Source organism: Lathamus discolor, chromosome 2, assembly GCF_037157495.1.
Source record: "Lathamus discolor isolate bLatDis1 chromosome 2, bLatDis1.hap1, whole genome shotgun sequence".
Classification (NCBI taxonomy): Eukaryota; Metazoa; Chordata; class Aves; order Psittaciformes; family Psittacidae; genus Lathamus; species Lathamus discolor.
In genome coordinates, this window is record NC_088885.1 from 41,908,899 (window position 1) to 41,922,176 (window position 13,278).

Sequence of the window (13,278 nt, forward strand, 5' to 3'; positions counted from 1 at the left end):
AAAATGGGAGACTGTATTCAAACAGACCCATACGAAAATGGTGTAAGCACACAGGATGCAGCAGAAGGCCTGTAAAATTGCCATGAAAATTGATTACTCCGGGCAAAGTTTACTTACTCACCTTTTACCATGGTGATTGAGGATAATAAAATTTTAAAATGCATGCAAGAAGGAACAAGTCAGATTTTACAGCCATTGATGAATAAGAAATGTTTGTGGCTACACATGGGAATACTTTTCACCAGAGTCACAGGCTCCCTATACAAGTTGCATTAAAACTGGGGAGCTGAGAAGCACAGCAACAATAACAAACATGAGCTGCAATGGGGCAGCTTGTTACACAAAAACTGCAGCATTCCTTTCAGAGATAACCTTAACCAGATTTTTATCTTCCAAAAACAGGTCAGAACCTACAGGTAGTAAGAGCCACCTGCCTGAGGTGCACATACTTTATCTGCTGCTTCTTTTGCTGGACAAAACAACCACAAAACCTTCTGGTTCTCAATTCCCGCAGTTTTGCATACCCCTGCCAGCAGCGGCTGATCTCTAGCCCTTTAAAACATTATAAAACCCAGGGCATATGACTTTAAACACATCTAAAGTGTTTAACAGACTTTAATTAAAAAAATTATATTTAAGAATCAGTCAAATTTCTTAGGAAATCAACCACTTCCATGTTCCATTACAACAGGGCAGACCTTGGACAAGTTAAAATGCTGTGTTTTCCTCAAAAATAACTGGAACCATCTTTAAAATCCACATGACTTTAGCTCCATAAACTAGTATTTCAACAATTTCTCTCCGTGTAGAATTTTCCACTGCAAAAATGCAACAAGTTGTACATTGAGCTCAGCTTTAGTTCCCAAAATTGAGAACTTCATCTTAATGCCATGAACATATAACTGGGTAGGCTACGTCTATTTGTCACAAGCCAAATGATCGCAAAGGGACTTCTGAGAACTTAAAGATTCTTATTTAGTTCATCCCATGGTCAGAGCAGGTCCTACCCAATACAACTATTTACCTCAGTGTTAAATGGCAGCACAAGAACGTATTTTTATTTTAGCCTTTTCTGTCCTCACACTTAAAATAAAAAAGAAAATACTTTAAGTACAGAAGACCTATGTGTTCAACACTAACATCAAAGGAGTTTATGAAGCTTTGGTTTTTCTGTAGCTTTTTTATTATTATAGAAGCATTCATTCTTTATGTTTTTATCAACTTTTTAACATAAAACCCCTGTATACTTAGATGAAAAATCAAAATAGAAGAAAATGAAATACAGCCTTTTAAAGCGTGGGTCATTTGTAATTAAGTTTCTGTAAGAAACAGTACTCCATTAAAGAATACAAAGAAATATACATAGATACAAACAGACTGCCACAGTACCCTATTAGTTAATAAAAGAAAAAAATCACTTCAGAAACAGGCTCAGGTTTCTCTTTTCAACTGATACGTACAAACTGCAACTGCTACTCAGAAGTGTTTAAAACCCCTCTCCTCAATAAAATTTATAGCTTTCTGTTTGATTTCTTCTCCCTGGGCCTCCAAGAAAACCAACCAAACAAGAAAGAATAAACCTCAAAATTTCAAATAAGGGAGATTATTTCATCCAGCCAGCTCAGCGATACCAGGGCAAGATTATTCCCTACAGAGTATTTGCTAGTGCTTAATGCAGTCCATACTGTGTGTCCTAACACATTATGTAAATGACACACACATAAAAGAAAATGTCTATCTCAAAGTGCACCCCTCCACCAACAGCCAATCTGTAATTAGCCATGCCCTCTAAGGAGGCACCTCATTCACTCTCGGCAAAGCAGCAGCTGCTGGCAAATGGAAATAAAGAAATTTAGAACAAAAATAAGCCCACTACCTGAACTCTCAAAGGTGTATGCCCAAGCCAGAGTCAAAATCTAGGCAGATACTTGTTATTTTCCAGAATGCCCACACAGAACCTCTCATGCTATTCTATGCCCAATGCCAAATATTTATTAACATAATTTGTATCAGGCTCTCTCAAGCATCATGCTGTTCAGAGCTTGCAGCAACAGCTCCTAGTGCTTCTTTACTCATAAATACTTTCTAAACTACAAGTTTTCAATGCAAAAATCGAGAATAGAAAATATAAAGCAGCAACATTTCCTGCTGAACACAATTCATTGACAAGATACAAACCGGTAACAGGATACACCAATTCAGAAAGATGCAGTAGTTCTAGCCCCCCCCCATATAAAGAGATTCAGAGAACAAAGCAAACAGCTGTGCCTAATTTTTACTTTCCTTTTACCAAATGATCCAATCTCTAAACTCTACCATCATCTCCATGAAGATTCTCTTCAAATCTAACAGCAACAACAGAACATTAAGAAAATTCATAAAATTGTTTCACCATTACTAATAAAAGACAGTAAAGAACAATTCAGGGAGTAGCCAGAATTCCCACGTAACTGGAAAAAAAGCAAGAATGCATTTCAACCTCTTAGTAAGAGAACAGAAAACACAATAGAGGAAGCCTTCCCACTAAATAATCTTTACATATTTAAGAACTATATATATAAAACAGCTTATTCCACCTTGCAACTGTAAGACTAGACACTTTCAGGTTTACAAGATGCATTGAGCCTCTGATATGAACAGTCTGTGTTTGGCATCACTGTTCCCACCCATCAGTTGTACTTCTACAGTATGTACCTACTACTAGGTGATGGGGAAAAAAGTACCATGGAAGTATCTTCACAAAAATATTAAAAATGACAAGACTTAAGAGGGACTTGGACAGAAGAAATGTACAGCATTTACATTAATCTACACTCTGTATAATAAACAGGCAAAGCTGATGTGATCATTCCTTTTTATCCACCAATCTGACCTAACAGCATAATTCTCATCCACTGTTTACCTCCTATGCTCAGCACAACATATTATTTAGTACATATACATATATTACCTACTATGGGAGGCAGACAAACACTTTCCCTGTAGCAAGGCCCTAAATTCAAGGATCTGATGAGATCATAGGCTCTGACGCCTTCTACAACCACGGAGTTATACCTAACAGCTCATCAGACTGACTTCTGGACTGCTGTCAATTCAGACTATTTCAACACCAATTTAAAAGCCTCCCCATTTATACTAGGGCTAACTCATGCTTTTTAAAAACAATGACCTCTGTTAACAACAGGAAATAAATCTGTTTTCATTTAACATCATTTCCTAACTTTTTTATATCTGCTTCCTATCCTATGCAATTTAATACACAAACAACTGCAAGGAAGAGTAACACACAACCCAATGCTAGAAAACATTTACTTCCAGTCGTTATCAGATTAAAAAAAAAACAACCCAAAACATGCCAGTTACAAAGCACCAATATATATTCCTGACATATTAGGTTAACGCTGCTACACTCAATTCCTTAGGAAGAGATACAGAAAGGTTTTCTTTTACTAAGGCTCACAGGTTGCACATATTTATATTCTAATCACCATTTACACAGCAACAGATGTACGTATTCACAAGATTATTAGTAAAAATAAAAGACCAGCATCTACTCTTTTCAGAGCCCACACTGATCTGCTGAGCTACGATCTGGTCATCCATCTACACAAAGACGTTTTCATACATTCAAAAGGGACAAGATCATAAGAGAGACAAGATCACAAACACATACACCGCACAAGATTAAATACTTCCCCTTCCTCAACTATTCTCTCAATTGTGTTTTCTTCTTTAAGCAAGTAAATATAACAGACTAGAAATAATACATCTGAAGTATCAGAATGAAAACTATTAAAAATAGCTTATACAAGGAATACATCAAGTGCCTTGATATAACTCAAACTATTCTATGATTCTATCTTTGCTAAACCTGTTAAAAAAAAAAAGTTCACTCTTATACTGCATATATTGCATGCAGTAACTGCATTTTGTACTGACCCAGTTCAAGACATTCCTCTGTCCGTCACAGTTCTCTTGCAAAAACTGATGGTCTGGTTTAGGGTTTGGTTTTGGGGTTCCCCCCCCAGACAATTATCAAAGTGGTACTATCAACAAAGGTGTATTTTTGGGAAGCAAAAAGTCACTTTAAAACCCACCATGTGCAGCTACATTTGAAGGCAGATCCCTTCCTTTTCATGAAGGAATTATTTGCTGGTTTATATTGTCACTTAATTAAATACTTAGCATTACCTCATGGAGGAGGTCCATGTTGTTTCAAATTCTCTTAGGCTTACCCCGACATAAATGAGAGCAGAAGTCAGTATTATGCTCACATGATCAGGCAGGATTTGACCCAAGCAGTTTGAATAGCTATAACCACAACTCCTGGTAATGTTGGTATTTATAGTGAATTTTATTCTCCCTTGATGAAAATGTTCGTACAGAATTCTTCATCACCATAAGGAATATACACTTCTAATGACTAGTTCTGGTATTGTGTATTGTTTGACATAGAATCTTACAAATGCATTTCTCCAGCTTGGATTTAATATTATGGTTAAACTATACTGCCTTTAAGCATTAGGCATAAGAAAAGTATTGATATCCAACCACAGAGTTCCACAACAGTTTACATATTTACAGGCATATTTACATAAAGATGATATTTAAATAAAGCATCAAAATACAGCCCTTCAGTGCCTGTGTCCCTCTACTAGAGGGACACAGGACCTGGGAGTCACCACTTCCAAGTTTACCAATGTCATCCCAACCGGGTTGTTAAAACAGTACACGATCTATTAATTATTGTTAGCAAGAGCACCAATCATTTTCTATTTTTAGTGTCATCACTGGCCTTCTCTGGTTCCTGACCCTTCCAGAACAGGCTTCTCTTCAGTTTATGCAGTTGTGCTCTCTCTGATAAGTTGTATGAGCGAGAATCTTTTTTTCTCCCCTCTTCTGAAATCGGGTATTTATGGTTACAACGCAAATACAAAATAACCTCTGACTTTTCTTTTACAGAAATCTTTGCAAATATATTTCCTAATTATTGCCCAAAACAGAAACTCTCAGGAATTTCTAAAGACAGTCAACTGTTCCTAACAACTCAGCTGTTAAACTGAAAAAAAAAAAAATAAATAAAAATCCCACAAAACCAAAACCCCAAAGCCCACACTCTTAATGCAAATTTGCAGTAAAGTATTAGAAACTTGCAACAAATACCTAAATGTATGTGAGTTCTGATGAGATCCAACAGAAAAATATCACTTTTTAAAAACTTATTTTATAAAATACTTCTAGTATTCATAAGCTAAGGAAACTACTGCTTACAGTACAAATTTTATTTCTAAAACCACACATGCTGTGGTTAATATTTTTTCATCCTACGTTTAACATTTTGAAAGCAATTTTAATACAGATTAACAGTATACCACAAACTTAGCAATTCTTTTAAAGCAAACACAAAATAGTGGGAATAGGAAAACAAACAAACAAAAAGCACTTTTTGTTGTGCTTTTCTAGGCAGAGGAAGGGAGATTAAAAGTGCACTAAAGATGAAGCCAGTTCCAGCCTCAAATCTGGACAAGCCTGTAGATGGGACGTTGTGACTGAAGCAGTACTGCCTGTACCTCAGCAGGGCTTAATCACTCCAGCAAAACACTGGACAAAACCTGACAAAACAGAGACAGCATATGCCTATTAATCTAAAAGCCAGAAAGAACACGCTCTCACTTATCTGTCCTTACGAACATAAGCTCAGCAATTCCTGCACCCATTTGCAAATGTGTGTCAGATTTCAAACAGAATGGCAAACAGCCCTAAGAGTCTCTGGCCCTCTCTGCCAGCTCCCCCAGGAGTTCAGAATACGTGATCTGTCCCTTTGAACAGGCGCTGTATGTTCAGACGGGAGCCTGCAAGCCTGAATGCCCAATCTTTGTTCTCAACGCTCATTTCAGTGAAAGGGCTCTGAAGTGAGAAAGACCACCAGGTACAGTGTCAAAGGGAGAAGAGAAAAAGTGAACTGAAAATAAAAATAGAAACCATGGGAAGGCATGACCAAATGGAACATAGTATCGGAGTAAACAGACATTCAAAACAAAAAAACCCAAACTATTATCAACCACTATGTGGGTTACCTAAGGGAGTCAAATCTCCTGTCCTCAGTTCTCCTACCTATGTATGGAGAGACACACACAAGCACTAACTTCTCAGTCAGAAATTCCCTTTGCCTGACCACTGATCCTAAAGCCAGAGGGCAAATTTTTCAGTATTTGATCTAATCTTGATGATTATAATTGTACATTTCCAATACCTTTAACTGGCTGAAAATCCTAATTTCTGTTGCAACTCCCTTGCCAGTGATGACCACCAACTATGCCTGGAGTCTTCCTTGTGACAACCTGCTGTGCATATAGGTCTACAGCTAAACATTAAATGTAGGCGAGTTCATACTGCATTATGAAACAAACACCATATGGGATACAGCGTCTCAAAAACAGATATCATTTCCCAAAACTGCTAATACCTTGCATGTCAGTATGAGCACACTATAAAAGCCTGCAACTCCAGTGACTTTTTGCAAACTTCAAATTCCTTTTAAATAGTAACTGTGTCTCATTAAAGGTGTTTTATGGTTTGGTTTTGTTTTCCCCAAGAGAAAACCAGTTCTTACTGTTCTATACAAGAAAGACTTCAGTTAAAGGGATTTGTTCACATATATAGCACAAACACTGTACAGTAACTGTCCCACCAACTGAACTGAGGCAGCAGATCCCACATCACAAACTCTCACTCTCTTTTGGCATTTTACACTGATCTATGAAAAAAAAATTATACGAAAGTACGTTGAACTTTAAGCTATGCAGCACTATGCATACTAAAGTTACTGAGACTGCACTGCAACTTTGATTAGGCATTCATGAGGGGTATCTACATTCAAGCAAAGATTATGTCAGGCCTGCTGCGATTAAGGTAATCATCAGTGTAAGCACATGTTTTCTAGCAGTTAAAATGTAACTGCAACATGTAAGTATCAGGCAAAACAACAGGCAGAGCAGCCCATTTTGCAATTCCACACCTATTAGTAGTCCCCAATTAGACAGCTTTAACATAACGATCTCCAAAAGCGCCACAGGCCCTGTTAGGGCTTACCACAGGAGGGATATGTGGATTATGACAAGTGCCAGTGCCAAAAGACCAGCAGTCTCAATATGACAGAATTAAAAATCAGGTTTTAATTTTTACACTTAGACGTGTGGTTCCCCCCTCTTCCCACATTATTTGAACAGGATTAAAGGACAGGCTCTCCCAAAATGGCCTTGCTTTCAGTCACATTTTTAAAAAGGACATCAACAAGAATAATGCATGTTTAAATCTACATACAAATTAAGAATCATAATTGACCACGGTCTTAAAGGTTAAATAAGAAAGCAGATGATATTAAGATTCACATGTTGTCCTCACCTAACCTACCTGCTTTAAGAGACTGTATCTTACAAAACCATATGTGCCACTTTCAAACCAAGGCAAAAGGGTGAATTGAGGACAGCACTAAACTAAAACCTGATGTCTTAGAAAAAAAAAAAAACAAAAAAAAAAACAACAAAAAAAAAACAACCCCCCCAACAAACCAAAAACAACCCACACTTTTTTTTTCAGTTCTGTAAATTTAAAAATCATTCTACTATATATCAGTTTCAGCAAACAAAAGCAGAGCACCCATATAAAAGGCATCCATTTCACAGCCCTACAAAGATTTAAGGCAGTTTTCTGTCTTTGACAAAACATGTCCTAACTGCTAAATACAAAAGCAAGTTTGTCTTTGTAAATAAAGTTTAGGACAGATCTTAGAACAAGTCCACTAAAGCTGTTACACATATTTTGTTGGATCTGAAATTATAGTTGTTTCGCAGGCATTTATTACTATTAATAGAGAGCACAGAAGGAAGCGTCAGGCACAGCTCTGTGTTCAAAACTCTTGTGTGGCGAGTCCAAACATGCAGTGGTGCCACCATAGGGCATACTATGAAGTTTTCAAACTAAGCACACAGACGACTGTTCCAGCAACAAATGCTATTAACAGAAACACGTTTAATACAAGCCGCTACATACAGACAGGAGGGTGACGAGTACCAACTACAAGGAGGCAGAGGCCAGGCCCGTATTTCTAGTAAAAAGCAGCACAGTTTGAGCGGGACGAGGACCCCAGTACGGCCCCCGGGAGGCCGCAGGGGGGGTGACCGCGGGGCTGGGGGCTCACCCCACGGAAACCGCCGCCGCGAGGGCGGGAAGCGGAGCCGCCGCCCGGGCCACACGGCAGCGGAGGCGTCCCCACACACACACTTCCCGCAGCCCGGGAGCGACGCCGCGACTGCGAGCGGAGCCCTCAGCCGGGGCAGCAGCTGGTCCCCCTCTGCCGGGGAGCCGCACGCCCGCGCCGCTCCCAGCGTCCAACTCCCTGCAACTCCAAGGCGGGCGGGCAGGAAGAGAGCGGGAGGGAGAAAGGGAGGGAGAGAGGGGGCGGCCATTAAGCCCGCTCCAGCCAAGCCGTTCCCCGCGGCGGGAGGCGGCCGCCCAGCCCAGCCCGGCCCGGCCTGGCCCTGCCCGGCGCGTACGCGCAGCTCGCGCCCCTCCCGCCCCCGCCGCTCGTACCTGGCCGCCGTTGTTGCCGCCGCCCGGAGGGGGCTCGTTGTCTCCATCTCCGCCGGGTGGCCCCGCTGCCCACCGGGTCGCCATTATTTCATTCCCGGTTACAAAGGAGGAGCAAATCCTCTGGAGCCCACATCGGGGAAGGGAAGGGAGAGGAGGGGAGAACCAGAGCCGCTCGCGCACACCCGGGGCGACGAGGCCAGCCCCGCCGCCGGGGGAAGGGGGCTCGGCCCCTTCACGCAGCTGCCATAGGGAAGCGCGCCGGGACGACCCTGGGCTTCAGCTGCGCTCCCCGGCTTCTGCCTTCATGGCTGGAGAAGAGAGAGAGCAGATGTGTCAGTCCTCGGCGCGGGGACGCTGCCGCCTCCTCCGGCACCAGTCCCTTGTTAGGCTAATTGCACCCGCTCGTCATCTTCCTCTTCCTCCGGCTCCTCCTATCCAGAGCCCCAGCCGCGGGGAGGAGAGGGCAGGCGGGGAGAAGCGGGAGGCGCCCGCTCCCTCCTACTTCGCTTCACATAGGCTTTCGTGCCGCCGGAGGGAGCGGCGACGGGGGAGCGCTGCCTCGGGCCGCACTCTGCGGCACAAGAGAGGGAGAGGAGCCGTGGCTACCGAGGACAGCGGGCCAGTCTCTCCTCGCCTTGGCCCAGCCGAACTTTGATCAACTGGTGGAGTACGGAGCAGGCAGCCAAGGGGCCGCTCGTTCACTGAGCCGGGCGGAAGCCGCCGCCCGTTCACGGTCCTCGTCCCGGCCGTACCCAGTGGTGTGACCGGGCGGGGGGCGGCGGCAACGCACAAACGCCGGTTGGAAAACGGCAACAAAAGAGCGCTCCCGGCAGCAGCGAGACCGAGACCCCCACTCGGCAGAGCTGGGCTTTTGTCTCTCGCACGAGTCTACCCCGCTCGCAGGCGGCTCCCTCCCCCCGTCTACGTAGCCGGAGCCGTTCCCGATCAGACCACCGCGCCCCACGCCCCGCCCGCCACCCCTCCCTCAGGCCTCCCGCCTCTCTCCGCACAGACGCGCCGTTCCGCCCCGGCCGTGGCAGCAGGCGGCCGCTCCGGGCGAGCCCTACCCTGCCCCCCGCTGCCAGCGCTGCCGCCGCCAATTAGGGCGTCTCGGCCCTGGGGGCCATCACGCCGAGCCAGCTGCGCCCGCCGCGCTCCCCCGGCTACCTGCGCCCCGGCCTCGCCCACGGCCGCAGGCGGCGGCAGCTCGCTGCGCTCCAGCCCCGTTCCGGGCTCGGCGTGGGGGGAGCAGTGGGCGCGCTGAGGAGCTTCAGCCAGCGCCCAGCTGAGGGCGCGGGGATCTGCGCCGCGGAGCCTCCTCCGCGCCACTGGCCGCGATCTCTCGCCGGGCCAGCGCGGCACCTCTTACGGTCCGCGGCCCCAGCACCCGAACGCGGGTCGCGTCTTCCCCCGCCCCGTTACACCGCCGCCACGGGAAGGCCCCGTGCCCGCCCCAGCGCCTCGCGGTGGTCCCCGCCCTGACAGGAGCCAGGGCCGGCAACCCCTCTCCGTCCCCTCAGCCCGCTGAGCCCGGGCCGGCAGCGCGACCCCGCGGCGGGCGGCAGTGGCTCACCGGCCCTCAGGCTGCCCCAGTCTTACTCGGCAGCCCCGGGGTCTCCGGCACCTCAGCCTCGCGGCGGCGAAGAGACCTTCCCGGCTCTATCGGTTCCCGCTGCCTCGGCGGGTGGGGAGCCCGTCCCGCTCCCCCGCCTCCAAGCTGGCGGTTGCTGTTCCCTCCAAAAATCCACCCACCTCTTCAGACGACACCGCGAGGACAGGAACTGGCTCCCGGCTGCCGTCCAGGGCACCCGCCCTTCGGCCCGGGAGCGCAGAGCCCCGCCGGGCCCGCACCCCGCCACCGGCCTCCGTCCGCCGCCCGCCAGCGCGCCTGAGGCGGAGGCGTCGGCGTTTTCTGCCCCCCCGCCCTACCCCCGCTTTCGGGGGGTGGGTCACATAGGAGTAATCCGGTGTTCCGCCCTAAGGCAGAACCCAGTGCTTGTCTGCCAGCTCTGACCCGCACCTGGCTTCGTAAGGGCTCGCCTGGCGGTGGAGACGGCTGTCCCCGTGGGATGGGGCCAGGCCGAAGTCCCGAGACCGCTGTTCGGTGTGTGTGGAGCTGGGTTTCGTTGTCTCCTCGAAGGTGTTAAATAAAACCGTTTCCTATACTTCATCTATCGTCAGAGTGTGTGATTTTTTATTATTTTTTTTCTCCTTAAATGGTTATTTTCAGCATAGAGGCTGGACAAGTGAGGTCTCTGTGAAAGGGAAAGAAGAGCAAGGCATTTGTGATAAAGGTTTTCTGGGAAATGAAAGGTCGTGTCTGGTTTGTGGGTTTGTTTTGGTTGTGGTGGGGTTTTTTACTATGCTACTCGTAAGTAATCTCTGAAAAGAGGTGACTGGCCTGGTTACCCCTCACATTGGCAACAGGTATGAGTATTGGTATCCAGAGATCTGGGTGAAGAGCTTACATCCAGTAGCCGGAGAAAAAGTCATTCCATGTGCTGGTTCTTGACAACCAAGGTCACATTTGCCATGTTTAAAAGGGTGTTATAACTCAAGACCTGTTGCACTTTCTCAGGCGCTTACCTGCATCTAGGTGCTGCCATGGATTTCATCAGGTGTATATGCAGTTAAGAACCTGTAGTGGTTTCTGAAGAGTTTGAGTTTCTCATAAATTTCTGGTGTTAATGGCTACTTTGTGGATGAACCTGACCTGGACTGGAAATTATATATACATATTTTAGATAAGCATCCTGCTGTCCAGCTGACAATCCACAGGTGGTTCTGTCCAGCTCTCTAATTGTTTCTCACTGCTGTCCAGACCCTGAGCAAAGTCTTGTAATATAGTCTGGTCCATGGTTGTCAAGAAGTTGAAAAGACCAGAATTAAAATCACTTGAGATTTTTGAAGGGTGGAGAAGGGAAACAGTGGGAACACTTTTCCTGTTTAGAAGCTGTTAGCAAGCAGAACAAGCGTAGCTGTATACTTGGCTGCATACTGCTCTCTGCACTGTAGTCCTCATGTCAATCCACAGAACATCATCAAAAATCCATGATGTATCTAAAACCAGCTCTGTGTATTCAGAATAATTACTTTTTTTTCTGTAGGAACCACAGTGCTGACTCCAGATCTGAATTAGCACTGTCAGTAATATCCACGCAGAAAGTCGTCAGATTCACAAAATGTCTCAAAGAGATAAAGCCAGAAGTAGACTCTGAGTGATCATTTAGTATCTATCAAGTCTCTATTTATATCAGCACAGCTACATCAGTACGGTGACAAATCTTCCATTTTTACTTTTCTTACATTGCCAGTCAATTTCTCTAGCTTTAGCTTTCAAACTATAACAGGGAGATGAAAATATCACAGAGGAAAATGTGATCCTAGAATCATAAATTACTTCATAGCTAGGCTGAGGAAATTGATCTTATTATTAACACTGAAAAGGTTGTATTTGTGTAATTACCAAAAGTATTTACAGTAGCAAATCTTTATTGAACTGTGTATTTCATTTTCTTCCTCTTAATCACAGTGTTCTATTTTTCTGTGGCAGATGCTTTTGTCTGAGGTGCTGGGGTGTACTTACGACATTCATGTATAAGGCTATGGTGCTGTAATTTTTCATTCTAACTGTGGTGCCATAGTTAGAACAGAAGAACTTAGAGAAGGAAGCAACCTTTCAGGAACATGCTTATTATCTTGGATTCTTAACACACAAGCAAAACTTCGGAGTCTCTTAACCACCCTTGAAAGTGGTTTAATAAAGAGATTGCAAAAGCAGAATTAGGATAACAGCGCTGTAATTTCACTTTCTCACCTTCCAGTCTGAAGGTGTTGACACATACTCACTTAGCAGACAGCTGCAGCAGCTTAAAGCGTTAGCACCATCCTACTGTTTATTATCACTCCTTGCTAAAGAGTACCATCCCCCCAGAAGAGTTAGTGCAGACATCTTGAGCACATCTCAGCCGCTTCAGTGCGAAGTCTAGCAGCTGAATTTAAATTGCTGAGGTAGGCAGAGCTGAGCCTGCCCTGCTGTCCAGGGCCTGAGGTGTGCTCAGTCATTCTGTTCTTCCTGTTCCCTGGGTCAGTGGTGGCACAATAATGGGGGGTCTGTCTTCTTAAACTGTCAATTGCTGAATGAACATCTTGAGAACACAGAAATTCAAGAGGCTAAATCGTGGATATCAGAATTCTCGTGGCAAGGTAGTCTGGAGGACTGAAGTTCATTACATTAAATATGTTTTAAGGACCCGCCTCCTTCCCACGTGGTCCTTAATATCTGCCTATAGCAGGGCCCATGAACATGCCTTTCTCTCACATGTGTGATGTGTTTAGACATATAATCTGCATCTAGCCCACTGTGAGGCAACTCACTTCCCAAGCAGTTATATTGTTCTTGCTATCTTGAAGGCCCTCTCTTTATCTCTGCAGCACACCATGGTACATCAGACCTGAGGTGCCATGAGCAGTGAGGAGGCTTGGCCATAGTGAGTCCCAGCTGCCCTACCTCTGAGATAGAGAACAACGTGAGTAGAGAAAAACAGAAGTTAAAGTGAAAGCAAGTTTCTTACAGATCTTTTTAGATTAGATTATTGTGGAGTACCTGGGTAGGGTAGATTAGATAGGGAGCAGTGGAAGATAGAAGTAAATCTTGGGTATTTCATGCTGTGATAAGGAGAAGAG

At 45.1% G+C, this 13,278-nt stretch overlaps 1 protein-coding gene across 4 annotated transcripts in view; it reads right to left on the reverse strand.

Annotated features, from left to right (window-relative positions):
* Window positions 1–10,476, reverse strand: part of ARHGAP21 (Rho GTPase activating protein 21) — a 111,107-nt gene extending 100,631 nt beyond the window's left edge. For 3 of the 4 annotated variants that reach the window (XM_065666593.1, XM_065666594.1, XM_065666592.1), the window contains exons 1-2: window positions 10,345–10,425; window positions 8,593–8,900 (exon numbers count right to left, since the gene is read on the reverse strand). In XM_065666593.1, coding sequence (XP_065522665.1) covers window positions 8,593–8,676 — 84 coding nt within the window. In that variant the 5' untranslated portion in view covers window positions 8,677–8,900; window positions 10,345–10,425. Of the gene's footprint in view, window positions 1–8,592; window positions 8,901–10,344 lie in introns of all 4 variants that reach the window. The other variant, XM_065666595.1, reaches the window with a different exon arrangement.
* Between the last annotated feature and the right edge of the window lie 2,802 nt (window positions 10,477–13,278).